Genomic DNA, 27,225 nt, shown 5'->3' on the forward strand with positions numbered 1-27,225 from the left:
ACCACTCCTCCGCTGGCCGCACACCAGTAGGAACCAGTAAGCTTCTGGTGGGTCGCTGGGAGGAGCCAGAGAGCCCTGCCCAGCACCACCACAGAGGTGAGGAGCAAACCAGCACCTCGAAAAGCACTAGTCCAAACCAAGCAGCATCCTTCTTATGGAGACCCTGGGTCCCCACTTCATGCCCGTGGGAACATCGCCTGTCCCAGGGGGGAGCACTGTGGGGTGCTTCCTGCTCACCCCCAGCCCATGCCAAGCGTGTCCCTGCCGAAACGAGCCCGGGGGGGGGGGTTTGGATTTCTGCCAGGGACCCCCGAGCCATGGCCAGGGGGTGCTTCCCACCAGCGCAGCCCTCCTGGTGCGTTAGGGCACACCACAGGGGGGCTTCGGTGCTGAGCCCCTGGCGCACACCAGGGGTTAACACCACCCAGACCCTGTTAGTCCCTGAGCTCCTCTCCCTGGGGGCTGCCCCAGACTCGGGTCCCACCTCTGCTCTACCCCCATGGCCGGGACCCTCCTGCCCCAGCCCCCTGCCTCCCCCCAGCCCCGAGGCAGGGGCACAGTGGCGGGCAGTAGGCAGCAGCCAGGGCTGCCGGGGCAGCACGAGGCACCCCACGTTCCCTCTTAGATTGCAGGGTAATTGCCTCCAGAGTTACTCATTTGCTCATAGATTAATTACCATGTAATTTACCGCTCAGCTCCTGCAACATGACGCTCGTTTGCGCAGCAGTGCACGGGGACAGGCTCAGCTCTGGCCGGCAGGATCGGTGCAGGGGGCCCAGGTCCCCCCAGGCTGCCGGGCACCCCGTCCCCATCCCGGCGCTGGGACACGAAGCAGCAGGCGGCGGCCGCGGCCCCACGGCACCACAGAGAGTGAACTTTTATTTCCAACAACGACAGCACCTGCCCCGTGGAGGGGGGGACGGTGGGGACGGCTGGGAGGGGGCGGCCACGGGGCGAGAGCTCCCGGCCACGGGGCCACCCAACGCAGGGTGCCCGGGGCCGCCGCGCGCGTGCACACGGTGCACTGCGTGAAGAAACGTCCCGGTAGAAAAGAACGGAGATGCCAGGGCCTCGGCGGCCGGGTGCCGAGCGGGTGCGCAAGTGATCGGTGAGGGTGCGTGGGGGTGCGCGTGTCCCCTCCGCACCCACGTCCCGGGGGGGCAGCGGGGAGGAAGAACCGCACGGCGACAGGCGGGGGGCGGCGGGTGTGCGTGGTTCCCCCCCGCAGGGACCCCCCGGGTGCGGAGGAGGACGGAGCAAAGGCGGCGTCCGGGCTGCTCCTGCTGCGGGGTGCCCCGGGCGAAGGCGGCGGCGGCGGGCAGGGCGCCGGGGCTCCTCGCTCACACCTCTGTCTGGAAGTCACCGTCGGCCACATCCAGGCCGGCGCAGGGACCCTCCCAGTCGGCGCAGCGCAGCTCGAGGCGGTCGCGGTGGGCACTGGGCAGGGAGCCCAGGGTCATCGCCTTGAACGTGCTCCACGGCTTGGGGGGTGCGGCCGGCGGCTGCTGCGTATCGGGGCTGGCCGCATCCTGCGGGACAAAGCAGGGGCTGCAGATCACACAGAGCACGGCCACAGCCCCCAGCCCCGGGGCACAGCCCCCCACCTCCACCCACCCCATGCTGGCTCCGGCACTTACCGTGGCCGTGCTCTTCTCCCCGCCGCCCGAGGAGACGCTCCACCGCTTTTCTCGCTGCGGACAAGACGCGGTGCTCAGCCCCAGCAGCATCCCTGCTGCCGGGCTCAGCCCCAGCTCCCCTGTCCCGCCCCGAGCACCCCGGTCCATGCAGGGGGAGGCCGGGCAGGATGCGGCCCTCAGGACCTCACCTTGGAGCTGCCGGCAGCAGGGGCCCGGTACCGGTCCAGCGTGTGGAACTTCTGGTTGAGCTCGTGGTAGAGCTCGGAGTGGCGTTTCCGCGTGTGCATCACCTTCTGCAGGGTGAGAGCAGGGCCCACCAACATCGGTTTGTGTCCGTACACACCCTGATCCCGTCCCTGTCCCCGTCCCTGACCCCATCCCCTTCCCTGACCCCAGCCCAGAGCCCCGTGGGACACAAAGTCCCTGCTGCCAGCCAAGTGACACCACTGCCAAGCTCTGTCTCCTCCCAGAAGCCAGCTAAAATATTCCCACTCAGCTCTGGTGTTTTAATTAAAAGCCAGTGCTCTTTATGGCCTGGTATAAAACTCCTCAGAGCTTGGCTTCTCGCTCATGCTGAGGCAGGGCTGAGGCAGAGCCAGGGCCAGCCCGCAGGCACCCACCCGTGTCGGGTGCCACCCGCTGCGTGGCTCACCTCGAAATCCAGGTCAGAGTACCGCAACCTCTTCCTCTGGCAGGGGGTGCACAGGGCCGGAGCAGCAGGGAAGAGGCAGACAAGAAAAGGGAAAAGTCTTTGCAGGGCCGGGGGGAGCCCAGCAGCCCCAGGCAGAGCCCGGCTGCTCCACCGAGCCAGCCCCGAGCAGATTATGGGATGCCAAGCAGCAAGCACAGGAGCAGGGCAAACCTGCAACCCTGCGCGCACACACACTCGTGCGTGCTCACCCAGCTCTCCCCCAGGCGGTCCCCACCCCATGCACGTCCCAAGCAGGCTCGCAGGCTCGCACCCCAGCCCCGTGCTCCCCCGGGCCCCCGCTCACCTCCAAGGACCCCACTTTCATGGCAGAGCCGGGGACGGTGCGGGGCATGGTGCGGCTGCGCTCCGACAGCTCCGAAGCCAGGATCTGCCGCACCGTGGGGTGCTGCTTGAACTGGAGCCCGTAGGGATGCTTCACCGTCCCGTAGGGCTGGCTCAGGTTCACGTTGACGTGCTCCACCGAGATGAAGCTGGGGTAGGCGTCCCCCTCGCCCGCCGGGCGCCCCTTCCCGCCGGGAGCCCCCTCCTCGAGCTGCCCGTCCTCCCGCTGGAAGGGCTTGAGGCTGGCGCTGCGGCGCGGCAGCACCATGTAGTCGCTCTCCCGCGGCGGCTCCGGGGCCCGCAGCCAGCCGTAGTCCACGGGCCGCAGGCTGCTCTCGGTGCACAGGTACACGGGGCCCTGCGCCTCCAGCCCCACCGGCTGCGCCGGCGGCTCGCCCAGCTCCGCCACCACGTTGGGGGTCATCTTGGGCACCTGCACCAGGATGCTGGGCGCGGGGATGTTGCCCGGCAGGCTGGAGAAACCCAGGCCGCCCTCTGAGCTGGTGTTGAGCTTGGGGTCTTCGTCTCCGTCCAGGGAGATGCGGGACAAGGTGCCGGTGATGGTGGCGGGGTTGCAGGTGTTCACCTCCTTGAACAGCACTGTGGGCAGGCAGCGCGTCAGGGCCGGCACCGCGCAGCCCTCGGGGCACCGAGCCCCGGTGTGCCGGCACCGTGCCTGCCCTGTGCACACTGCCTGCCCCTCCAGGAGTGGCACCACGATGTCCCCATCCCCAGCACGCGTCCCCGGCAGAGACCTCACCTGTCTGGCACGCCAGGTCAACGTCCTTTTCAAAATCTGTCTATAAAAATACAGAAAGAGGGGGAAAAGGAAGAGAGAGAGAGAGAGAGAGAGAGGGGAGAGGAAAAGAGAGAGAGAGAGAGAGGCGGGGAAGTGAATGCATCTTGGCCAGCACCGGGACCAGCAGGGCGTGCAGGGGGCCCTGCCCCACTCCGCACCAGCGCTGCCGCACTCACCAGGATCTGCACCTGCCCGTTCTTGCAGGAGTCGGGGGAGTTTTCATTCTCCTCGCCCCTGCACCCCCCCATCTGGCACTTCACCACGTCCTGGACCTGTGGACACACAGCCGGTCACGGCCCCGCGGCCGGGGTCCCCCCCGCGGCCGGGGTCCGTCCCCCCCCCCGCACCCCCGCCCCCACCTCTCGGCGCAGGAAGCCGTGCACGGTGATGATGACGAAGCCCTGGACAGAGTTGAAGACGGCGAAGAGGACCTGGAAGAGGATGGAGCGCCGGTCGGTCATGGCGAGCACGGCCGACATCCAGGTCAGCGCCAGCAGAGGCAGAACCACGCAGGAGCTCCACAGCGATGCCCTGGGGCAGGGAGAGAGGGGCAGAGGTGAGCCCACCATGGGGGCATCCCCGGCAGAGCCCCGAGCCCCCCCTTACTCCCCGGGGTGCCCACACGGTGCAGAGCCCGGTGCCCAAAACCCCACCAGCACCGAGCGCCCCCCCCTCCTGCTCCGCGTCCCCGTGCCGGCACTGGCTGGGTGCTGGCGGCACTGCCCTCGTTGGGGCGAGGGGGACAGGGCTCTGCTTGTCCCCATCCAGCAGAGCCGGACCCACAGTGGTGCCGGGGGGCCATGGGGTGACCCTCAGCCTCCCCCAGCCAGCAGAAGGGGGGGGTTCAGCCCTGCTTTTGGGGGCCTAAACCCCTTGCAGCAGGGGCAGCAGGCTGACAGGGTGGCAGTGTCACAGCCCATCCCACGTGGCCCAGCCAGCACCCGGGGGGGGGCCCACGTGCCATGGAAGGGGTCCCGGGGATGCTCCCATCACCTCCCCCCCAGTGCTGCCCTCCGTGCTCCCCCCACCCCAGGCAGGAGGGGCCGAGCCCCCGCGCCCCGGCGGCAGCGATGAGGTGACCCGCGGGAAGCCATGCAGGCGTGATGGCTGCGGGGGGGGGAACGTGTGCCCCCCACGCCCGGGGGCCGCCCCGAGCACTCAGCCTTCTCCCTGCCCACAGAACCCCCCGGCCCCAATCCCCAGGAGGAAAGGGGGTGCCCAGAGCCCACCCTAACCCCCCCGCCCCCCCAGGATCCCCTCCCCAAAATTCCGGTGCCAGGCTGTGCTCGGGGCGGGGGCGCAGCGGGCACTAACATGGCGTTGCTGGCGGTGGCGGAGGTCATGGCCGCGCTGGACACCACGCCGCACTTGGTGCATTTCAGCAGCAGGCTGCCGCAGGGGGGGGGCTTCGAGCTACGAGCCCACCACCACCACCCCCCCGGCGCCCCCGCGGCCAGGACCGGGCCACGCGGGGAGGCAGGCGGGGGACAGCAAGGCCGGGGGAGGGCAGGATGGGGACGGATGGAGGGATGGACGGGCGGATGGACGGACGGACGCGGGCAGAAAGCAAATGGAGGGAGAAAAAGAAAGAGAGAGAGAGAGAGAGAGAGAGCCGGGTTAGTCGGGGCGGCGACACAGCGGTTAATGGCGAGCAGGGGTGGCCAAGCGGCAGCCGGGACGGGCAGGGGGGCTCAGCCCCCTCCCCTGGTGGTGCTGGGGGGTCCGCAGTGAGCGGCTCCCCCTGGCCCTGGGGGATGCACGGGGTGGCTGCCCCCTCCCCATCCGCTACCCCCCGGCAGCCCCCAGCATGCGGCTCGGTCCCGCCGCCCACCGGTGTGGTTAAGCCTGCCCCGTGCTCAGCCCCGCTCCCAAGGGACCCCCACGGCCCCCCCCAGGCCCCACGGCAGGGCAGGGGGCTCCGCGGTGGCCCCGGCACAGCCCCGCCGGGCGCAGGGCACTTACCCAGCTCGCTGCTTTTTGGACTTATCTGAAATGCCGTCGCGGGACATGAGCTTGTTGAACACGATGATGCCGACCAGCATGTTCACCTGGGGGGGGAACAGAGCCGGGGTTAGGGCTGTCACGGCCCCCTCTGAGCCAGGGGGAGCTTTGGGGGGGGGGGGGGGGGGGTTGGGGGCCGGGGGGGGGGGCAGCCTACCAGCACAATGACAGCAGCGGGTCCCACGAAGGCGTAGAGCAGACCACCCTCCAGCGAGAGCCAGCAGCTGCGGGGACCGGGGGTATCAGGGGTCATGGCAGGGGGGGGACACCCCTGCTCCATCCCCGTCCCCATCCCCTGACCCCACATTGCTGCCACGCTCCTGCATCCCCCCAGCCCCACGTACTAGCTCGCCGTCCCGTAGCCTTTGGTCCGCGTGAAGCCGACGGAGACGGCGACCACGAGGGCTGGCAAACCTGGAGGAGGGAGGGGAGACGGGGCCGAGCTGCAGGGGGGCAGCGGCGCTGTGCCCCCCAGCACCACCTCCGGGACAGCCCCGAAGGATGGGGACACGGATCGGGGCCCTTCTGGCAGCCCCCCATGGCTCGGCCGGTCTCAGAGAGCCTGCTCGCCCCCGTGCCTCAGTTTCCCTCGGAGGGATTCAACAACCCCTGCGGGTACCGGGGTGTGCGGTGCCTCCCCCCTGCCCCCCCAGCCCTGCCAGGCCCTTACCCCATCCCAAGCAGAGGAAGCGCTTCCTGACCAGGCGTGTCCGGATCCGGCCGATCACCGCCAGGTAGGACTGCCAGGCCTCGGTCAGCACCCAGCAGAAGGACGAGAGGAAGAAGAAGTGGAGGAAGGCGGCCGTCATGGTGCACACGCCCTGTGCCGGGGACGCGGCACCTTAGGGGATGCGGCACGGCCACGCGCCAGCACCGTGGCGGTTAAACTCCCACGCCCGGGCGAGGGTTGTGTCAAAGCCGCCACGCAAAGAGTTTAATCCCGAGATTGAGTTAATCCAACTCTAATCTGCCCCTGGGAGCCGGGAGGAGCTGCCCCCCCCAGGGGGCTCGGACCCCAGCCCATGGCACGGCGCTGTACCCACCTTGCTGAGCATCTGGGACTGCCCCACGAGGATGAGGATGTTGGAGGCCAGGATGGAGACGCAGAAGTTGAGCAGGATGATGGAGCGCTCCGACTTGATGAACCTGCGGGGGCAGCGGCGTGGGGCCAGGGCACCGGCCCGTCCCCTCTTCATCCCATGTCCCCCCCTCGTCCCGTTTCCCCCCAGTGCTGCCCCAGGGATAGCAGCGCACGGCCAGGGCACCTCTCCCACCCCACGTCCCTTCCCTGCACGCTGCTTATAACCACGTTGAGCTCAGCTTTTGCTCACACTGTGCCCCCCTTTGCTCCCCCTCCCCACATCTCTCACACCCCCCCCCCAGGGTCCCCACTGTCCCCAGAGCCGCCGGGGCGGTCACCTCCAGAAGGCAGCGTAGATCACCAGCAGGGTCAGCAGGGCCATGCAGGAGACGGCGCAGCCGATCATCAGCGGCACCGAGGGGGTGCCCGAGGGGTCCATGGCCTGAGGGGAAAGGGGGGGCGAGGCTGAGCCCGGCCCCCCTGTGGCTGCTCCCTGCCCCCTGCCGTGCCCCTCTGTCCCTCCCGGTTGGGGACCCCCTCCCATGTGCCAGCGGAGGGGAATGAGTGGTGGCAGCGCGGCCGAGGCGCCTTCCTGGGGACCCGTGCCCATCTCCATGCTGACGGGGGATGAGGGTGGAATAGCAATGGGGTGGGGGCTGCTGGGGCCGTGTGCCAGGAGGGCTCTGACCCCTCCTTGATCCGGAGCCCTGCGGCACCCTGCCCACTGCAGCACACCCTCAGTGTGCTGGGGGTGCAGGGGTCCTCTCCTCGGGGAGCCCCCCCCAGTCTGAAATCCCCCCTGTGCCACCCCTGTGCAGCCCCTGCCAATGCCACCATGCCCTGAGACCCCCACCTCAGCCAGGCCCCGCCGCCCAGGGAGCACCCCCACCCCTGGTGTGTCCCCCCCCACGCCGTCCCCGTCCCCTACCAGGTCCCTGGGCAGCTGGGCGAGGACAGCGAAGGTGGCGAGCTGGCGGCACTGGCATTTGGTGTGCGCCGGGAGGGTCTCCAGGGTTTGGCAGCTCTCCGTGTCCCAGTTTCCCAAGCCAGCATCCCTGATTAATGGGACGAGAACGAGGGAGCGAGCAGTTTGAAGTGATCAGACCCACACGCAGCCCCTCGCTGCTCCTCGCTTAACCCTTTGCTGGCCCCAGCCAGCGGGGCCCGAGGGGCCCACCCAGCCCGCAGCGGGGCCCGAGGTGCCGATCCCCCCGGGGAGTGGTGCGGCACCGAGCCTTGGTCTTTAATCATCTCATCCAGACCAGGGGGGGCAAACTGAAACCGCAGGAGGGAGGGGGCCAGGCCTGGGAGGAGGCTGGTGGGGATGGAACGGGGCTGGGGCAGTACAGGTGGGGGGGGGGGGGGGGGGGGGGGGCCGGGGCCCCCCCCCACCCACACTGCCCCCTGCAAAGCCACACCTCTGGGGAAAATGCTCCTGGGCAGCCCCAGGGCCACCCCTGCAAGGGACAGTGCCAGGAGGGGGAGCCCCATGGGGACGCTGGCCGTGCGCAGGGCACAGGGAACGCAGCCACAGCAGATGGGGACCTCGGTCTGTGGGACAGCTGGGGACGTGTCCCCGGACAGGCTGAGACCCACCACACTCAGTACAGCCCTGTGCCTCCCCGTCACCGCAGGAGCCACACTGGGGTGCCCCAGGCTCCCCGGGGGGATGCACCGGCACCGGTGACCCCGAGGCGCAGAGCACCCGCAGGTGCTGCCCCCCACCCTGCAGCACAGCCCCCCCGCCGTGCCCTACTTTCCCTCTCTCCTGCCACGGCGCCGTGCTGACAAATTGCATCTGGCAGGCGGGAGGCATCCGGCTCCGGCAGCACGCGGGAACAAATCGATACCCGCACGAGGAACATCATCCCGCAGCTGGCCACGGGACGGCACCAGCCCTGCTGCACTGCCCTCCCCCGGGGACTCGGTGCCACCGGGGCACGGGGACAGCCCGGCCCCAGCTCCCAGCATTGCCCCCCCTCAGTGGGGTTGCCCACGTTGCCCCCGCGCCCCACTCACGTCTTCGAGTAGTCCCAGGTGACGCACTGCGGGTGGGACGTGCCCTGCGGACAGATGTGGGGGTGAGCAGTGTGCCCACTGCCTGCTGCCAGCCCCCAGGGGGTGTTTGCCCCCCCCCCCCCGGGACCTGCCCGGCTCCCCAGTGCCCTCGGAGCGATGGGACACAAGTGGTGACAAGGTGACACGCACGTTGATGACGTGGGAGAGCTCCACCAGGACCAGGGGCTCGGCAGGCTTGGTCAGCGGGCGCACGGTCACCGTCAGCACCTTGGAGGTGACGGCCAGCGGGGCCCTGCAGGGAGGAGGCGGCGGCTGTCGTATGGACGGGGGCACATGGTGGGGGCAGCGGGGCAGCCCCACTCACCTGGGCGGGGGCAGGATTAGCCCCAGCGTGCGGTACAGCACGGCCCCGATGACGAAGTGGGATGACTCGTCCAGCTCTGCAGAGAGAGGGGAAGGAGAGCGGTGCCGTGGCCCGGGGGGCGCGGAGCCAGCGCCCAGCACACGCGCGGGCACACACGGCACACGTGCACCCGGCGAGCAGACGCAGATATGGGCTAGCCCACGCGGCTGCTCCAGACACGGGGGCGAGAACACGCGCCCCTCCAACACAGGTGCTGGCACGGAGACCTGCAGAGCCGTGGGCTGGCAGGATGCCACCCGCGTGCTCGCACACGCACGCTCCCAGATGGGCCAGCCGCAAACCTGCACCCACGCAGCCCCAGACACACCAGCTCACACATACGCACACCCATGCACATGCAGCCTCCCGGAGGGGCACGCTCACACGTGTGCACAGCATCAGATGTGCGCAGCCACACGTGCACAGCCACAGGGGCGTGTGCCACGCGATGATGCCAGCTCACACGCACGCCGTGCGCCGTACCCGCGGAGGCGAGGCTGAGCACCTCCCTGGGGATGAAGAGCTTGTCCTCGGAGCTGCGCGCCCAGTCCTTCATGCCCCGGCGCCCCTTCATGGGGAAGTTGATGTCGCTGGAGACGGCGGAGACGGGCTCGCGCTGGATGCTGATCACTGCCGGGGCACAGCGGGCGTCAGCAGCCGGCTCCCCACGCCCTCACGTCCCCTGCGCGCCCCGCCACTCACCCAGGTTGTCGGTGACGATGAGGGAGCTCTGGAAAGCCTTCAGCGCATCCCCCACCAGGTGGATGAAGTCCTCCACCACTTTCATCAGGTGCACGGAGCCGGGAGAGACCTGCGGGAGGGCGAGCAGCTCGGGGGCGTCCACGGCAGGGGGGGACACCGTGGCCACCCTGGCCACCAGCCCGAGCCCTGTGCCGCTCACCTGCTGCGCGTCCTCCCACTTGTCCCGGTTCTCCGCGTCCACCATGTAGCTCACCACCTGGAAGAAGCGCTGCGGGGACGGGGGTCAGCGGGGCTGGGGAACCGACTGCTGCCACCTCCCCGGGGTGCCCCCCACGTCCCCGGCTCGGTACCTGCACGTCCTCGGAGGACGGGGTGTAGGTGGCCCTCTTGAAGGTGTCGGTGACGTTGCGCAGGATCTCCACAGAGAAGAGCAGGTCCCCGCTGTAGTAGGTCTTGCGGGCCATGAGCTCCAGCAGGCTCCGCACCACCTGCGACATGCCCTCGCCTGCCAGCACCCGCTGCCCCTTGGCCAGGTGCTCCCGCAGCTTGTACGGGGGGGGGGACACGGGTGTCACCCCGCTGCCAGCACCCCCTGAGGTGCTCTGTGCCCCCAACCCCTCACCAAGCGCAGAGCCAGGGGCACTGCAGAGCTAATTGCACCAATGGGCAGCAGTGGGACAGCGGGGGGCGGGGGGGGTCCTTCCCATCCCGAAAGCCACATCCTGAGGACGCAGCAGGTCTGGGGTCCCCTTCCAGCTGCAGGACGCTGCCCTCCCCCCCAGCCCTGCCTGGGGACCTCTGTCTCTTTCCCCATGTGGCATCTGACTGGTGCCAGCACCCAGGGCAATGAATTAACCCCCCCCAGGGAGTGGCGAGGGGTCCCTGCCCCGGCTGGGGACAGCAGGGGAGGGCAACAGGGGCTGGGGACCCCTGGGGATGGGGGCCGTGCCAGAGCGTGCACCTACTGAGAGATGTAAGTATCGGTACTCGTGGGAGATGCAGCGGGCAAAGCTGGGCACACCCCAGTACGCGACCCCGTGGGGGCTCAGCAGGCACCGGCGGCTGGCAGACCCTGCGCAGGACACAAGGGGCAGGGGGCTCGAGGCCAGCACAGGAGCCGCGTCCCCATCAGCCGCCTCTGCCCGTCCCCTGCAGCCCCCGGGGGACTGGGGAGTGCCCCCCCCCCCCGTGCCCCTCACCTGTGGCGTTGGGGGGACACTTGTTGTAGATGACGTCCCCGGCGGCGGTTTTCTTCCAGGTCATCAGCATGACGTACTCGTCCTTGCACATCTCGTGGTAGGCTGCGGGGCGAGAGGGGGTCAGGCACGGCACGGGCACCGGGGGCGGGCGCCGGGGGCTGCCCCGTACCTGGGCACTTCTTCTCGTTGCAGGTCTTCACCTCCTCGCCCGTGCCCTCGCAGGGGTAGCCCTGCATGCCGGTGCCCTCGCACATGCGGAAGCGGCGCTGCCAGCCCGTGTCGCAGGTCTTGGAGCAGAGGCTCCAGTGGTTCCAGGGGCCCCACTTGCTGTCGGCTGCGGGGCAGGGACACGGTGGGGGCCCCCGGCCGCCGGATGCCCGGCTTGGCTTGGTGGGTGACACCCAGGGCCATGGGGGGGGGACAGGGACGGGGGACGGGGCAGGGCTGGTGGGCCCCTGCTGTGGCTGCACGCCGTGCCACGGATGGAAAGCTCGGCGGGGATGAAATCCCTGGATCGATAATTTAAATCTCCTTCCAACCAAACATCCCCGTGCAGCACGGCCGGCTGCTCCAGTGCGGCAGCCCAAGGGCACCCTGGCACGTCGCAGACCCGCTCCCACCCCGGGGGCAGCCCTCACCTCCCTCTGTGCCAGAGACTGATGTGGGGGAGTCGAAGGGCAGGGGGAGGACAGGCTCTGCCCTTTGGCTGACTCCCCCTGCCCGGTGTCCCCATCCCTGTGCCCCAGGAGGCAGCAGGGCGGTGGGACAGTGTCAGGGTTCAGCCCCACCGAGCTGCCCTGGGCACGTGCACAAGAGCTTGCACACCCAGAGCGCACCAGGGCCTGCAGCCCCCGGGCACCGACGCCCCCCCCAGCACCTAGCCGCGGTCCAGCAGGGACGCCCAGCACAGACAGCTCCTCCTCCAGCTGGGACACGTCTGGAGGCAGCGACCAGCACCAAGGGGGTGGCTGCTGATCCCCAGCAGCACCCCTGGCATCCTGCTCCCCACGCACCCGCATCCGCACCGAGGGGGCGTGTGGGCTGACGGCACCATCACGTCACCAACGGTGACACCAAACGGTGACAACGCAGGGTGCCAGCAGCCTGGCATCACCGATGGTGGCACCAAACAGTGATGCTGCAGCGTGCCAACAGCTTCACGTCACCAACGGCGACACCAAACGGTGACTCCACAGGGTGCCAGCAGCCTGGCATCACCATCGGTGACGCCGCATCAGCTTTAAGGCAGATTCGCAGCCCGGCCGCGTGCCGGTACGCCACACCGCGATGCACCACACCAGCAGCGTGCCGTGCCCCCCGCCTCGCCCCACCCCCAGCGCGCGGGGCCTTACTGGGACACGTGGGGTTGGAGCACTCGCGGGCGTCGGCGTGGGCCCCCCGGCACTCTGCCCAGCCGTGGGCCGAGACGCTGCACTTGCGCGTGCGCTGCTGCGTGCCGTTGGCGCAGGTGACGGAGCAGCGGCTCCAGGCGCCCCACTCCAGCCACTGCCCTTCCACTGCGGGGACAACGAGAGAGCGGCGTCAGCGCCCCCCGGGCCGGCGGCACCGGCACCCCGCCGCCCGCCCCCCGCTCCCTGTGCAACGGGTCCAGCCTACCGACGTGCCAGCTCCGCGTGCCGAAGCTCGGAGCAGGCAGCGCCCAGCCCTGCACCACCCTGGGGGGGGTCCTGTCACCGGGACTGGCCCCCCAGCCCCGCAGCGGCGGACCCTACAGCACCACAGTGCCCAGCCCTGCTGCAGGTGCACCCTGTGGGACCCGCTGGGAGCCCCCCCCCCGCTGCTCCATGCCAAACCCCTGAGCCCCAGCGCTGCTGTGGGGGCCTGGGCAGGCAGGGAAGGAGCTGTTGGAGCTTCCGTGGCTCTGGCAGCGTCTCTGCAGGCAGGCAGGGAGCGTGGCAAGAGCCCCGTGCTGCGGGGACATGTTCCTGCCATTGCTGCTGCAGAGGGAGGGGGCATGGGTGCACCCTGAGCCCAGGGGCTCCCCTGCTCCTCCTGCCCCCAGCCCACCTCCAGCCTCACCAGGCCACACGCAGGATGTCCCCGCAGGCCACCGGCCCCAACACAGTGTCCCTGGCTGTGACCGTGCCAGGAGAACGAAGAGACGGTGACGGCGCTGCCACCCGCGCACACACAGCCCCCACAGCCCCCTCCAGCCACCTCCCAGTGCCCCACAACATCCCTGCGCCACCCCAGGTGCCAGCACGCCCCGCGGCTGTCCCCTCCTGCCCGTGGCGGGGGCTCCAGGCCCCCCTGCACGGCCAACGGAGCTGGTTCTCCGTCGGGACAGGAGGGTGCAGCCCGTGCCATCGCACCCCTGTGCCCCTGGGCTGTGCCAGGTCCCTGTGGCGGTGCCACAGCGGCCGTACCGCCTGTACCTTGCGCCGCCGCAGCCCCTGCACCGGGAGCAAAGCCCTGGCTCCCGCCTCGTGGCTTTTCCCAGCCGTCCCAGGGCTGGGGACGCGGCCGGGCGGGCAGGGGGGGAGCAGGGGGAGAGGGGGAGCGGTACTGACCCGGGCAGGTCGCGATATTGCAGGGCTTGGCCTGCAGCTCGGGGCCCTCGCAGGCTTTCCCTCCGTGCCGCGGGGCCACGCACCGCCGCGTCCTGGTCCTGGCCCCTCGCCCGCAGGTCACCGAGCACAGGCTCCACGGGGACCACTCCTCCCACGCGCCGTGAACTGCAACACAGCACAGCGCCGTCACGGCCCGGCCCCACGGGGGCTGCAGCCTCCCTGCGCCTCCCTCCTGGTACTGAGGGGTCCTGGGCAGAGCAGACCCCTCGTGCCCACGGCCGCTGCTCTGCAGCAGGGCTGGGCATGGTCTCCACTCCCCTCCTCGCCCTGTGGCACCGGCACCTTCCCCACCTTCACACCCCTAAGGCCCCGAGCGGGCACCGGTGGTGCTGTCCCGGTGGTGCTCCCCGCCTGGCTCTGGTGTCCCTTTGGGATCCCGGCGGTGCCCCGTGCCCACCCGCCCTGGCACAGCCTCTTTCGCCCTGGCACTGAAGCAGCGGGCACAGCCCCTGCACGCGTGGCACTCGCACAAGCTCGGCTCGCTCAGGAAGCACTCAGGGACCTCGGGGCTCCCAAGCGTCCTAGAGGATGCTCTGCGAGCCGAGGTGGCCCCAATGCCCCCACACTGAGGGGAGCATCCACGTGTTATGGGCTGCAAAGCCCCCGACACCTCCTGGATGGGGCAGCCTGGCTGCTGCGGCTGCACCTCGAGGTCCCACCGGTCCCCACAGTCCCACACAGGACACACAGACCCCACTGTGGACAGACAGACCGGGGGGCAGGGCACTGCCGGTGCCATCGCAGGCATCCATCCTGCTCGCTCCTGCTCAGGACTGTGCTGGAGCAGCTCAGCCACCTCCTGCCCCACACGAGACCCCCAGCCCCAGCCTCACGGCACAGGCTCCAGCCCCGGCCTCTCCCCCAGCTCCAAACTTCCCCAGGGAAGCCCCGAGGCTCTCGGCATCCGCTGGGGATGGGGACGGAGCAGAGTAGGGACACTGGGACGGGGCAGGCAGGGCACGGGGGCACACGCTGCAGGTGCCTCCCCCCGTGGATCCCCAAGAGCTGCCGCAGCAGGGGAGGTGACACGACGGGGGAGAGCTGGTGGGCTGCTGCTCCTGCTGCCACCGCCGCACGAAGCCACCCTCCCTGTGCGCCCCCAGGCACCCCCATTTTCCACACCACCAAGACCCCCACACAAGCAAGTGTCCCCAGCCACCCGCCCGCCCAGCCCGTGGTGCCCAGACGGTGCTGGGCACCCCCATCCCGGCACTGAACCCCCCCCGTGCCCCCCGTACCTGGGCAGGTGGCCGTGTTGTTGCAGGTCCGCGTCTCGCGCAGCAGCCCGCTGCACAGCGTCCCGTAGGGAGAGGAGACGCAGGAGCGCGTCCGCACCTGGGAGCCCTGCCCGCACGTCAGGGAGCAGACGCTCCACTGGGACCACTCCTCTGCCGCGGGGTCCCCTGGGGGGAGACGTCGGGTGAGGGCTGGGGGCTGCCCAGGGAGCCCGCGGGGTCCCCACCAGCACCGGGAGCAGCGAGGACGAGCTGCCGAGAGCGCCCTGGTACTGAGGACGCAGGCAGGGCGAAGGAGCCCCCACCACGGTGCTGCCGCCCTCCAAACCCGGAGCAGGGGCCCCGGGCACAGCATCTGACCCAGCACAGGGCCCTGGGCGCAGGATGTGACCCAGCACAGGGTCCCGTGAGAGCCCTGGGTGCCTGAGGGAGCCTGGCACAGGCGGCCCCGCTCGCCCTTGCCGCGCAGCCGTGGCCCTGACATTTCCAAGCACCTGGCTCTTATTAAGCTTGATGATCTATCTGAAGCCGTTGGACAGTTCGGAGGAAAGGCCATCAGTTTAAATTAAAAAGGAAGGTACAGAGGAGGGCTCTGAAGGGGATGGTTTGTCCCGCAGACAGGCTCTGCTCCCACCGAGGTGCCCGTGCCCACCGGCGGCTCTGAGTCACACGGGAAGCCCAGGGTGAGGCGGGGGCTCGGGATGGGGCCGTTTGCCCCACAGGGGTCCTGCTTCCCCCTGGCCAGTGGGAATGGAAATGGGCAGGCTGGAAATGGGGCTGGGAACCAGCACAGCCCGCTGAGCTGGGCTGGGGGCCAGGGCTGTCCCCAGGACTGGCGTTGGGGTGGCCGAGGTTGCCCCCCGGCTCTGCCCAGCACCTCCCCGGGGCAGGATGCGACCAGCAGCGCAGGACCCGGGAGCAGCCGAGCGCAGCGGGGAGGAGATCGGCGTGCCAGACACACGGCCCGGCGCTGGGGCCATCCATCTCCCCGCTCGCCTCCGAGCCCTCGACCCATAAATCAGGGGGTGCTGGGGAGGGGTAGCGGCACGCTCAAATTACCCAGATGAATTTGCCAAATAAATACATTTGAACGAAACAATTAATGGATTTTTTTTCCTGCTTTACAACCCTCAGAGGAAGGTGCAAAGGAAAAAAAATGTATAAATGGAGCAAATTAAGTCAGTCCGTGGGCAGGAAGCAAAGGAAGTCACTCCGTCTCCGCCGCCCTGCCCACGGCCGAGCCCAGCGCCACCTGCTCCCGTCCCCGGTACCTGTCTGGGCCATGTAGACACCCGGCTCGTCCGCCGAGCGGGGCCACTGGGTTTTCACCTTCTGGTTCTCCTCAACCGCATTGCCTGGAAGAGAGAAGGGCTCCGGTGAGAGCGGGCAGGGGCAGGCACGGGACTGGGACGCTGCGAGCCAAGGGACGTTGCAGGGTGGGACAGGGATGCCCAGCCCCACGCTGAGCACCACGTGGCTTCCTGAAGGCTAGAGGTGGCCGAGCACACTCGTGACCACCCCCAGAACACATCACAGCTCTGCCAGCCCCTGCTTTTTGGCAGTTTGGGCTGAAATAAGCCCCTGCACTTCAGGGTACCCGCGTCCCCAGTGCACCCCGGGGTGCCCGCGCCCCCAGGGCACGCGGCTAGCGGAGCGCAGCGGTGCTCTCCCGTCCCCACTTAACAGATTGCTGCAGTGAGGTAGCACAAATTTATGGCTCAGCTCACCAAAAATAACAAGAGATCCATCAAGAGCACTTGGCGTGAAATTAACTGGCATGTGGAGGGCTCAGCGGAGAGGCACACACTGCGGGCGCAGGGGCAACCTTCCCTGGCTTCCTCCTGCCCAGCCCCCTGGGACCACCCTTGTGTCCCCCATCCCCATGCCCCCACACACTGCTCCCAGGCACTCACCCTGGCCATGGTGTGGGGACATTGGGGTGCAGGCGCTGCCGCGGGAGCCCGCGGGCAGCAGAAGCACCCAGGCAGCACCCATGTCCCCCTGGGCAGCACCCATGTCCCCCCCGGGCATCGCAGAGGGTGGCACACGGAGCCCAAAGCACCACGGGCACTCGGCTGCTGGTCGGGGTGGTGCGAGCACCTCGCTGAGCTGCCCCTGCACAGCCAGCAGGGCACGGTGATATCCCCGAGGGATGGAGGGGAGGTGACACAGGGACACCTGGCACGGGCAGGGAGCACCCAGCAGTGCCCTGGGCAGGCTGTGGCTCCCTATGCAACACACACAGGTGATAAACGAGCCCCAGGCAGGAGCACTGACACTTATTGGTGCCGTAAAACAGACCCAAATTTACTGACTTTTGCCTTCAACTCAGAGTGACCCTGCCTGGGCCCGACGGATGCAGCGGCTGCATCCCTTGGCTCCTCTCGGGGCACCCCACAGGGGCCTGGGGCCACCCCCAGGTTCTGTCCGGCCACGGTGCCAAGCCCACCACGGGACCACCCATCCCCATGAGCGGCGTGGCAGAATTACGCCCATCACGGCAGGAGCCTGGGGGAAGCCATAAATCTGGAGGATATACGAGGGCGCTCTCCCCAGCCGTGTTCGACAGGCACCAAATCCAATTTCCCTGGGAGGGCACTAAATCCCCGGCTGTCACCGCACCGCGCCTGCGCCAGGGCCCTGCCCGCAGCCACCCCCAGGCCCCGCTGCCCAGCGCCCACGCAGGGTCCTGCCCTGGAGCCCCTCACCGTGCCCCACAGCACAGCTTCCAGGGAGGGGGGATGTCCTCCTGGGGACCCCCGTTTGTCCCCCATGGCTGCCGTATCCCCACAAGCTGGGAGCCCGCAGCCCCGTCCTGGCATCAGCGCCCTGGTGGCTGCTGTCTGAGGGGCTGGGGCTTTGGTGCAAGGGGCAACGTGGCCCTGAGCCAGCCCCAGAGCTGCGGGGCTGAGACCCGCGAGGATCCCCCAAAAACACAGGGGGCTGGACACACAGACAGCACTGGGACAACGTGCCCCAAACCAACCCACAACACCCCAACCCTACAGCCGCCCATCCTGGGGATTCTGCCTGCACGGACCGGGTGCCCACCGGGTGCCACGCTTCATGTGGCCGTGTCCCCCGTCCCCCCTCCAGGCACAGAGGGGACAGCGCTGGGGTTGGGGACCCCGCGGCATCACCCGGGCTGGGAGCGGGGAGGCCGGGGAGCGGCTGGGCGGGCGCCAGCCCCTGCGCGGCTGCGGCGCTCAGCGGAGGAGAGCCGGTGAGATCAGCGCTGGGCGCCCGCCAAGGCTCGGCTCACAGGCGCCATTCAGCCCCCAGCCCTGCCTGCCGCCCTGAAAGGAGCCCTTTCTCCCCCAGGGGGGCACGGGGGAGGCCAGGTGGGAGCCCCGGACCCCCCCTCGCTGCCATGAAGGGCGCTCTGTGCTCCGGCCCCGGTGGGCTCAGGGACGCTGTGCCGGGGGGCGCACGGTGTTGGGGGTGCCAAGAGCTGCCGAGGCCACGAATTGCCCCCGCGGCTCCGTCTGCAATAACTCGTTACCTCTGGGCGCCTCGGGGTTTTAATTGAATGTCAAACGTGATTTGGGAAGGAGCAGGAGCTTGGCTGCCGTGCTGCCGGGTGGAGAGCCGGCGGGTGGCTCAGCACCCCGGTGTGCTGGGAAGGGCCCCAGCACCCTCCTGTGAGCCATGCTCACTGCTGCTAACCCCCCCCAGGAGGTGCAGCCCCCCCCGGGAATCAATATCAGAGGGCATCCTCCAGCCCAGGTACCGGCTGCCAATGCAGGGCACAGCAGGAGGCAGCCCCCGCAGCATCCCCAGGCACCACGGGCAGAAGGGGAGCGAGGCTGAGCCCAGGAACAGCACCTGGGCCCTGCCCTGAGCTCTTAATCCTCCACGCAGACTTGCCTTTAAAGGGAAAAAAAAAAAAAAAAAAAAAAAAAAAAGGAAGAAAAAAAATCAGATCAAGAAGCTCCCCTCGGGATGAGGCGATTTATGAGCACGCAGCTGAAACGGACCGGGGATTTATTCGGGGGATCTGCCCATAATGACATTTAGCTCCTGAAGCAAATGCTAAAACCCAATGAAATTATACAGACACGCAGCCCAGCACCGCCACCACCACCTAATCTGCTGGGAACAACATCGCCCCGGATAAAGACCGTGAACAGCTGAGCTGGGGATTGCAGCCCCGGGCACTGCCTGCGGGGGAACATCTGGCCAGATGTGTGCCCCCCAGGTCCCCCACGGCCACCCCGGGGTGCCCGGACTCAGGGTGCAGGGAGTGCCGGGTCAAGGCGGCTCGCTGCCCGGCGCCCACGGACCAGCGTGGCTGCTTTATTTGCACTTGAGGCTCCTGCAATTTGGTAAATGAGCAAATGGCTTCATTCCGCCTGGTTAACAGCCCGGCCGTGCCGTGCCGCCACATCCTGCCTGGAATAACAAGCGCCCGGGCTGCAGCAGTCAAGGGTAATTTGCCATGGGAAAGGGTCATTTTACCTGCAAATTGTTTTCCGCGTCTCCACCAATGCAGAGTGACAGGGCTCCCGCTCCCGGTCAGCCGAGCAGCAGGCCCAGCCGGGGAGGCGGCGAGCACGGCCCTGGGGCTGTGCTAAAACAGCCGTGGCGCAGAGCGAGCTGCGGTTCCGTGCAGCTCTGCTGAGCCTGCCTACTGCTCAGGGGGGCTGCACCGCAAGCCGGGAGCGGGCACGGGCAGGATTTGCCCTTTGCATGGCTTCCCTGCTCCGTGCACAGCGCCCGACGGGCACCCTCCTGCCCCAGGGAGCGTGCACGGGCAGGATTCATCCTGTGCACGGCTTCCCGGCTCCGTGAAAAGTGCACGGCTTGCAGCCCTGTCCCAAGGGGTGTGCAGGAGCAGGATGGAGCAGGTGTGGTGCCAGGAGTTGGACTCGATGATCCTTACGGGTCCCTTCCAGCTCGGGATATTCTATGATCCTACGGTCCTGTGGTGGCTCCTTCACCAGTGCCCAACCTGCCCCTCCTGCGCAGGGGGGAGCCTGCGCGGAGCAGGGAGCCCCCCCGGCCCCAGGGCTCCCCCCACGCCCCACTCACCGTGCGGCACCTCAGGCAGGTCGAACCCGTTGGCATTCGCAGAATGCAGCTCGGGGGGGCAGCAGCGCTCGGTGGGGGTGGCGGCGGGGGGCGGCGGGGCGGGCGTGCGGGCGGCGTGCCCCGAGCCGTTGCGGCGCGGTGCCGGGGGGCTCTCCGCCTGGCAGCTGCAGCCGGCGTGGGTGAGGCCGCAGCGGCGGGTGCCGGGCGCCTGGAGGCACTCCTCGAGCCAGCGGCACAGCACGCTGCAGGTGAACTGGCTGGAGTTGTTGTTGTTGATGAGCAGCACCTCCACGAAGCGGAACTCCAGGGCCTGGGGGGCCAGCAGGCGCGGCGCCGCCTCGGGCTCAGCCGCCAGGCACAGCTGCACAAAGTTCTTGTCGAAGTGCAGGAAGGTGAAGGGCCCCGCGCCCTCACACAGTTCCAGCTCGGCTTCGTCCTCCTCCTCCTCCTCCTCTTCCTCCTCCTGCGGCTGCTGCGGGGAGGGCGGGGGACTGGTGGCCTCGCCGCGCGGGTCGCAGGTGTAGTTGGCCAGGTAGTGGTCGAGCGGCAGCACCATGGGCGAGAAGTGGGTGCAGACCTGCTCCTCGCGGTTGAAGCGGAGGTACAGCGAGTACTTGGTGGGGTCAGGGTTCTCCAGGGTCCAGGAGCAGCCGGAGGAGATGGTGGGGAAGAGGTCCTTGAGCGAGAAGGAGCCGTACAGGACGCCGGAGGCCAGGGCTGAGCAGGCGCTGGGAGCCGGGTCGAAGCCCCGCGTGAGCCACAGGACAGACGAAATCACAGCCAGTAAGAGGGGACCAGCAGCGGTCATCCTATGGCATTTGCCCTGGGGGAGAGACAGATGGGCAGACGGACAGACAGATGCTTACTGGGAGTCACGGCACCGCAGGCTCCGCGCTGCAGAGCTGGTACGGGGGGGCAGCACCCTGCACCGAGCCCCGGACATCGTGGGAGCAGCGCCCAGGGTGCCCCCAGCCTGCAGGGACAGCCATCGGTGCCCTCTGCCCCCTGCCCTGGCTGTACCGAGATGGCCCCGTGCTGTCAGTGCACATCACAGGCAGGGGGCTTTGTCCCACAGCCCCCAAGACCCTGCTCCCACTCACTCGAGGGCAGCAGCCGCGTGGCAAGTGGGCACTCGGTGCCGGGGCCACCAAGCCACCACTCGCCCTGCGCATCCTGGGCGAGGAGCCACCAGGCAGCGCCTGCCTGGACAGGGCTATGAAAAGCCTTGGGGCTATTCCTGCCCCCCCCGGGGCAGCTCAGGGACAGGGTGGGTGCTTGGAGGAGCCCAGGGTGATGAGCTGGGGCACCCCCCCGTACCTGCTGCGAGAGCCTGGCACAGGGCAAGTGATCGTTAAAGCACGTATTACTTGGGAACCACGCCGGGTATGCAGCGGCATCACTGCGGATAGCTTTTTAATAACTCATTAATAAAATAATGCATGCGGTGGCCTTATTAAGTGGGACCAGAGCGTGGCTTTACAGAGGCGAAGGCCACCAAGCGCGTGTCGGCACCGCTCCGCAGGCCAGGGGGTGGCCTGCGAGGTTGGGGAGGTGGCCCCTCACCCCCCGGGCTAAGCCAGGCTCCTCTCCATCCCAAAGCAACATCTACAGATCCCAAACACGCCCCGGCCGAGGCCCCGGTACCACTGGCAGCCCTGGGGCAGCCCCTGCAAAATGGGAAGGGAGCCTGAGCCTCGGCTGAGCCTGCGCCAACGCCGCGCCGGGCACATTAGGGAGCTAAAAATAACCCGGCTCCCGCGCAACAGGCGGGCGCTGCTCCTGCCACCCCGACAGTGCTGGGGCTCGGCACCAGCACCCAGCCCCGCCAGCAGCCCACGGGCACGGGGAGGAGGGCACAGGGGCAGGGACGGGCTGGTGCCGTGGGGAGCAGCCAGGCAGGTGGCCGGATCCAGGTGTGACCCCCCAGATATAAGCAGGGGAGATGGGGGGGGAGAGGGAAAGAGAACCCCGCTCCCCTGCGGCCACTTCCAGCCTGCTTCAATGGGGGATCCCCAGAGCAGGGAGCCAAGGGGCGGCTGGAGCTGCACCAGGGCCCTGCCGGGGCTCCACAAGCATTAAGGACCTGGGGTCCCCTGGAGGATGCCCACCCACCCTGTGCTGCTCCGGGGGGGCAAGAAGCCTAGGGATGAGGAGGAGGAGCAGGAGGAAGAAGGGGAGGGGGAGGAGGAGGTCAGGCAGGGACACGCTGCCGCTCTGCAGCTCGCGGGGCTCCCGCAGCCTGGCAGGGACACAAGATGGTGCTTGCTTCCCTCGCCCGGCAGCAGCGAGCGGGGATGCTCGGCCCCGCTGCCCACCCGGCTCCTGCCAGCACCCAGTGTGGCCGTGGCAGGGCGCCTGCTGCCATCACGGCACTGCCGGGTGTTCCCCTGCTCCCTGGGCTCCCCACATTTTAATCACGCTGCCCCGCAAGAGCCGGGCAGGAGCTCCGCACCGCGGGGAGCCTCCCCCACCCCAAAACCCCAGCGGGGTCAGGATGTGCCCGAGCACCGCTGCCGCAGCTGCTGCCGAAGGCCAGGGCTCGTTAAGAGCCGATCAAATCCATTTCAGCTCGTTCAGCACCAGCCCCGCTCCCCGCAGCGTTTGCTGTGGCTGCTGCAGTGAAAATATTTCACTGAGCTGCAAGCTGGGCCCGAGAAGACACCGAGCAGCGGGGGCACCGAGTGACCCGGCGGGGGGCCGGCGGGGGGTCAGCGCTGCCGAGCGGCTCGGGGGGGGGTGGGGGGCCGGGGCTGCCGCCAACGCTCCCCCTACCTGGCACCGCGGCGAGCACCTCGCGCCCTGCAGCGTCGCCGTCCGCGTGCTCCGGTGACCCCAGCCCCGCTGCCCATCGCCCAGATGGCTCCAAAACGGCCCCGTCCCTCGTGGAGGAGAGCACCCGGCACGCACCTCCCCATGCTGGCAGCCGTGGGCTTGGGGGGCCCCGGCTGCCCCCAGGGATGTGCCGCATCCGAGCGCCTCGCTGGGCCACAGGAGCTGCTGCTGCTGCCCGCAGCCCGGCTGGCACTGCTGGCACGCTCGCCCGCCGCAGGCACCCGCTGCAGCCTGCTCCAGCCCCTCTCATTTCCCTTTGTTCCCCGCCTGGGCTGAGGGGAGGGGTGGGTTTTTAATTAAAGCTTTTAAAGAGCCATTACAGAGCCTGCGAGCGCCTGCGAGGAAATGACAGCCCCGGCTCGCGTCCGCGCCGCGGAGGGAGGAGCAGCGGCCCCGCTCGGAGCGCGGGCACCGCTCCATCGCCGCCGGGTGCCCGCATCCAGCTGGGCTCCGGTGACCGGCAGGATCTGGCCAGGGCTCGCCTCTCCCTGCACAGCAGCCACAGCACGGCAGGAGGAGGCACAGCTCCTCACCAGACCGCCCCAGGCGTGCTCACACCGCACGAACAGGTTGTTTCCCCAAAGATCTTCGCATTTAGGGCGATTTCGAGGGGATCTGGGGCAGCTCCAGCCCGCCCAGCCCGCAGGCACCAGCGGCCCCGGGGCTGGGGCGAGGGGGCCGGGAGCTGCGGCCCCTCTGATCCAGGCGAGGGCAGAAACAAAGAAACAGCCCCAAAAGCGATAAAGGGGCAGCACTAAGCCCTGCTGGCATTAATAATCTGAGAAACGATTAATAGCAAAGTAAAGGAGATTTGGGTTTTAAGAGACACGGTTTTTAACCCGACAGTGTTCCTTTAATAGGCTAAATAAAGTATACGATCCGTGAGAGCTCTGAAGGCGAGGATGACTCGGGACAAGGGCGCGAGTGGCAGGAAGGGCCGGGCAGTCCTGCAGCACCGGGCGCTGGACCACGGCGGGAGCAGCTCCGCTCCGTGCTGCAAGGCAACGCCGTCAGGAGAAGCAGGCTGGCAGGTGGCAGAGCTCAGCACGGCTCGGCACGGCTCAGTTCAGCATGGCTCAGCTCAGCACGGCTCAGCACGGCTCAGCACGGCTCAGTTCAGCATGGCTCAGCCCAGCACGGCTCAGCTCAGCTCAGCACGGCTCGGCACGGCTCAGCACGGCTCAGTTCAGCACGGCTCAGCACAGCCGGGATGGATGCACAGCCACATGGCTGCTGGGCGCGAGGTGCTCCATCGCACCCGAGCACCTCGCAGCTGCCCAGAGGTGACCGCCGGCAAACAAAGCACTTTAACAAGCTCCTCCTGAGCCCCCGCAGGGTGAGCCTGCCCACCTCCCATCCCCAGGATCTTTGATCATGGTTAAAAGGGAGCTTCAAAACCACCTCTGCCTTCAGCCCCCCTGCCTGTGAGGGCTCCTGGACCCTGCTCCTCCCTGTGCCCATCCTCCCGGCACAGGGACCCCAGCACCAAGCCCCCACCACCAGCAGAGCCTCTCCATCCACTAATGAACACTTCGCCAGGTGAACGTGCTGGATTAACTCCACCGAAATCACAGCCTTCTTTCCTCACCCCCCCAGAACACATCTTCCTCCAGAGGCGTGCACGCGTGTGCACCCGTGGGTGTGCAGCTCGTGCTGCTGTGCACACGCACGTGCGCTCAGCAGGGAGCTGGCTTCGCCGTGCGCCTTCCTGCAGGAGCTGCGCGACCCCCCTGGCGCCTCGGACCACGTTTGCCCCCCCCTTGCCCGCACGTCTCCGCACTCCCCGCTCGCTCCCCCTCTCCCGCTGGCTTCCCCGGCTCGCTGCCACCACCTTTCCTGAAGCACGCAGGCTGGCAGCGGCGCGGAGCCCTAATTAATGGTGCTGGTTTGCCAATCACTGGCTCAGCCCCGCTACCACTGGCAAGCACAGACCCTTTTATTTATTTTACTTAACTGCTGTTGGTAAAACTCCACTCCAAAAGCAAGGCCGAGAGACAGCACAGCGAAATCTCCTCCGGGATTAGGGATTACGCTCTGCCAGGGAACAGCGTGTGCCTGCTCCCCCCAGCAGCTGTGGGGTCCCCGGGGGCCAGGGCCCCCCAGCCAGGCACCGCAGGGGCTGTGGCTGCTCCCGCTGCTCTCCCAGAGCCTCCTGCAAGCAGCTGCAGCGCCGCCGGCCACGGCTCCCTCTGCCACCAGCTCCCTCCTGCCCTGGCACCGTGCAAAGGGCTGGGGGCCTCCAGGGGGTCTCCAAGGATAGGGGATGGAAGGGGGGGGTCCAAGTGCCAGGGCTGGCACCAGAGGTGACAGCCTGGTCGTGTGCTCATGCCAGGGAGGGATTTTTGTCGTCCCACTTCTCAGCTGGATCCAGACCTGCCAGGAGCCCCCAAAGTGCCGCTCCCCAGGGAGGAGAACGGGCTTGGATCCATCCCACTCCTGGAGGGCATCAAGAAGGGACAGACGGGCTGAGAGCGGGGCGGGCACGATGGCCCTCGCAAGCACCAAGGAGGTACGGAGCTCTGACATTTGGCAACCGAGCCGGGTGGCTTGGAGCCAGCCCCGTCCCCATTAGAGGATGGTGGCGTGGTAGGAAATGAGTTTGCAGGGCCTCGGTCCAAATTCCCTTGGAGAAGCATCGAGGCGTCAAAGCAGGCCAGCCCGGAGGGGTCCGTGCGTCCAGCCGAGCCCATCCGTTGTACTTGCTCCTTCTGGGCAGGGAAAGGGGGAACCTGTCCTGCAGCGCAGCCAACTCAGCGGGGACAGGGCTGTCCTGCCCCAGATCTGTCACCCGGCAGCGATGGGACAGCCAGGGCAAAGGAAAACCCATCTATTCCCACAGCTCCGGCGGCAGAGCTGGCTCCAATGGGCTGCGGTGCCCCTGTGCAGGGGGTTGGTGCCCAGACGGGGCTCTCCACAAGCCACGGACCCGCTGCAGAGCCCCGAGCACACCGCAGCTCCCCGGGAAGCCTCAGCCGAGCACAGGCAGCAGAGCCGCGCTGCTCGAGTCCTCTGAGGCATCGAGCAGCACCGGAGGCAGAGGGAGGAGCACGTCCTGGAGCTCCTCAGCCACGTTTGGAGAGCAAGCCACACGCGGTGCCGGCTGTTTCCATTTTCTCTCCGGTACGGAGCGGATTTGTAGCATCATCCCAGCTTCTTGCAGACTCCTTGGATCAGAACCCCAGATGTGGTGGCAAGGCACGCAGCGCAGCCGCGGAGACCTCGGAGAGGAACCGCTGCCAGGCTCCAGTGCAGGGGGCCTGATGCTGCCCCACAGCTACCTCCAGCATCCCCGCCAGCCACGCAGCTCGTACCGAACCCCACTGGGAAGCGGGGCGCCGAGCATCCCCGATGAGGGCGGCCAGAGGGCAGCCAAGCGAGAGCGACAGTGACAGTGACGACAGCCGCGGCCGCCCCGCTCCTCCCTACTGCCTCCGTGCTGGGGCCAAGCGAGCCCACGCGCCGGCTCCCCCCACACCCTGCCCAGCTCCGACCCCACAGCCTTCACAGGACAGAGATCAGCCCAAGCCATCCGCCCTGCGTGACCCCGCCACCCCCGGTGCTTTCCCAGAGCACAGCCTGGAGCCAGCCCCATGCCACCAGCTCCACGCGCCCCATCCGTCAGCAGCACCCGGCCGAAACCCCAACGAGACGCTCGGCGTGGCACAGCCCGGCCACCCCAAGGCCACCTCCTCGGGGTCAGTCCCCACATCACTGGCAGCCCCGGCTGCCAGGCGCCATCCGGCACAGGCAGCAGTGACATGACCTAGAAAAGCAGAGGGCTGCTCACACACCGTGCTGCCACGAGCCCCCGGCGCCGACCATGCAGGCAGGGTGCACGAGCACCCTCCGCCCCGGCTGGGCTGGGGCTGCAGGGAATCTCCCGGAGCTTCAACAAGTGACCCACATGGACACACGCACACACATGCATGGCGTGGCTCCATCTGTGCCCCCCCCCCCCCCCGTGCTCATGGGTCCCCCGGGAAGGGAAGCAGCTCCCCCTGTTTTCCCCCGGATCCGGCTGCCACCTGCGCGCTGCACGTGCCCGCGCCAGCACACGCTGGGTGCCCACGTGTGCCCTCGCCGCACACCCACGGGCCCCGGGTGCCGCTCGCCCCATGGCACGGGGCCAGGGGCTCCCCACAGCCCTCGGCTGAACAAAGCCTCACACGGGGGGGCTGCACACCCGCCTGCCCCCGGCACGGTGCCAGCACGCCTGCCCATGCCTGCCGATCCACCGGGACCCGTGCCAGGGGTGACGGCGTGGGGCTGGCTCCACCGTGGGGAGGCCCACGGGTGCCAGGCCAGCAGCACGCGTGTGCCCTGCGGGGCTAGTGGGGACGTCTGTTGGGCAACTGGGCACCCACGGCCTTGCCGGACACGATGCCACAGCGCGGTGGTGCCACGAGTGTACCCGTGCCCACCCCCACGCACGCAGCCCCTCTGCCCTGGGGCCGCCCGCGCTGCTCGCAGGGGGGGCACCGCCGGGGACCGGCCCCCCCCGGGCATGCCCGGTGCAAGCGGAGCGCCGCCGCCGCCGCCGCCGCCGCCGCAGCCCCGCGCAACTTCCCGGCAGGGCCGGGGCCGCCCGGGGGATGCCGCTGCCCGCACCGGGCACCGAGCCCCGGGGACCCCCGGTACGGCGGCTGCGCCCCCCACCCCCCC

At 68.6% G+C, this 27,225-nt stretch overlaps 1 protein-coding gene across 5 annotated transcripts in view; it reads right to left on the reverse strand.

Moving 5' to 3' along the window:
- Window positions 1-1,223: 1,223 nt before the first annotated feature.
- The window catches only part of ADGRB2 (adhesion G protein-coupled receptor B2), a 36,754-nt gene continuing 10,752 nt past the window's right edge, over window positions 1,224-27,225 (reverse strand). The window contains exons 1-32 of one of the 5 annotated variants that reach the window (XM_035345496.1): window positions 22,504-22,804; window positions 19,732-20,554; window positions 15,972-16,055; window positions 14,704-14,868; window positions 13,406-13,570; window positions 12,227-12,391; window positions 11,044-11,208; window positions 10,875-10,976; window positions 10,641-10,747; window positions 10,026-10,220; window positions 9,875-9,943; window positions 9,676-9,784; window positions 9,457-9,603; window positions 8,935-9,010; window positions 8,760-8,862; window positions 8,571-8,614; window positions 7,480-7,606; window positions 6,890-6,993; window positions 6,514-6,616; window positions 6,141-6,291; window positions 5,815-5,884; window positions 5,628-5,694; window positions 5,432-5,517; window positions 4,784-4,882; window positions 3,829-4,000; window positions 3,646-3,741; window positions 3,431-3,470; window positions 2,633-3,270; window positions 2,290-2,325; window positions 1,826-1,930; window positions 1,638-1,691; window positions 1,224-1,529 (exon numbers count right to left, since the gene is read on the reverse strand). In XM_035345496.1, the coding sequence (XP_035201387.1) occupies window positions 1,341-1,529; window positions 1,638-1,691; window positions 1,826-1,930; window positions 2,290-2,325; window positions 2,633-3,270; window positions 3,431-3,470; window positions 3,646-3,741; window positions 3,829-4,000; window positions 4,784-4,882; window positions 5,432-5,517; window positions 5,628-5,694; window positions 5,815-5,884; window positions 6,141-6,291; window positions 6,514-6,616; window positions 6,890-6,993; window positions 7,480-7,606; window positions 8,571-8,614; window positions 8,760-8,862; window positions 8,935-9,010; window positions 9,457-9,603; window positions 9,676-9,784; window positions 9,875-9,943; window positions 10,026-10,220; window positions 10,641-10,747; window positions 10,875-10,976; window positions 11,044-11,208; window positions 12,227-12,391; window positions 13,406-13,570; window positions 14,704-14,868; window positions 15,972-16,055; window positions 19,732-20,539 (4,641 nt within the window). In that variant the 5' untranslated portion in view covers window positions 20,540-20,554; window positions 22,504-22,804 and the 3' untranslated portion in view covers window positions 1,224-1,340. Of the gene's footprint in view, window positions 1,530-1,637; window positions 1,692-1,825; window positions 1,931-2,289; window positions 2,326-2,632; window positions 3,271-3,430; window positions 3,471-3,645; window positions 3,742-3,828; window positions 4,001-4,783; window positions 4,883-5,431; window positions 5,518-5,627; window positions 5,695-5,814; window positions 5,885-6,140; window positions 6,292-6,513; window positions 6,617-6,889; window positions 6,994-7,479; window positions 7,607-8,570; window positions 8,615-8,759; window positions 8,863-8,934; window positions 9,011-9,456; window positions 9,604-9,675; window positions 9,785-9,874; window positions 9,944-10,025; window positions 10,221-10,640; window positions 10,748-10,874; window positions 10,977-11,043; window positions 11,209-12,226; window positions 12,392-13,405; window positions 13,571-14,703; window positions 14,869-15,971; window positions 16,056-19,731; window positions 20,722-22,503; window positions 22,805-27,225 lie in introns of those variants that run through there. The other 4 variants (XM_035345492.1, XM_035345495.1, XM_035345493.1 and 1 more) reach the window with 4 other exon arrangements.

Source organism: Oxyura jamaicensis, chromosome 23, assembly GCF_011077185.1.
Source record: "Oxyura jamaicensis isolate SHBP4307 breed ruddy duck chromosome 23, BPBGC_Ojam_1.0, whole genome shotgun sequence".
NCBI lineage: Eukaryota > Metazoa > Chordata > Aves > Anseriformes > Anatidae > Oxyura > Oxyura jamaicensis.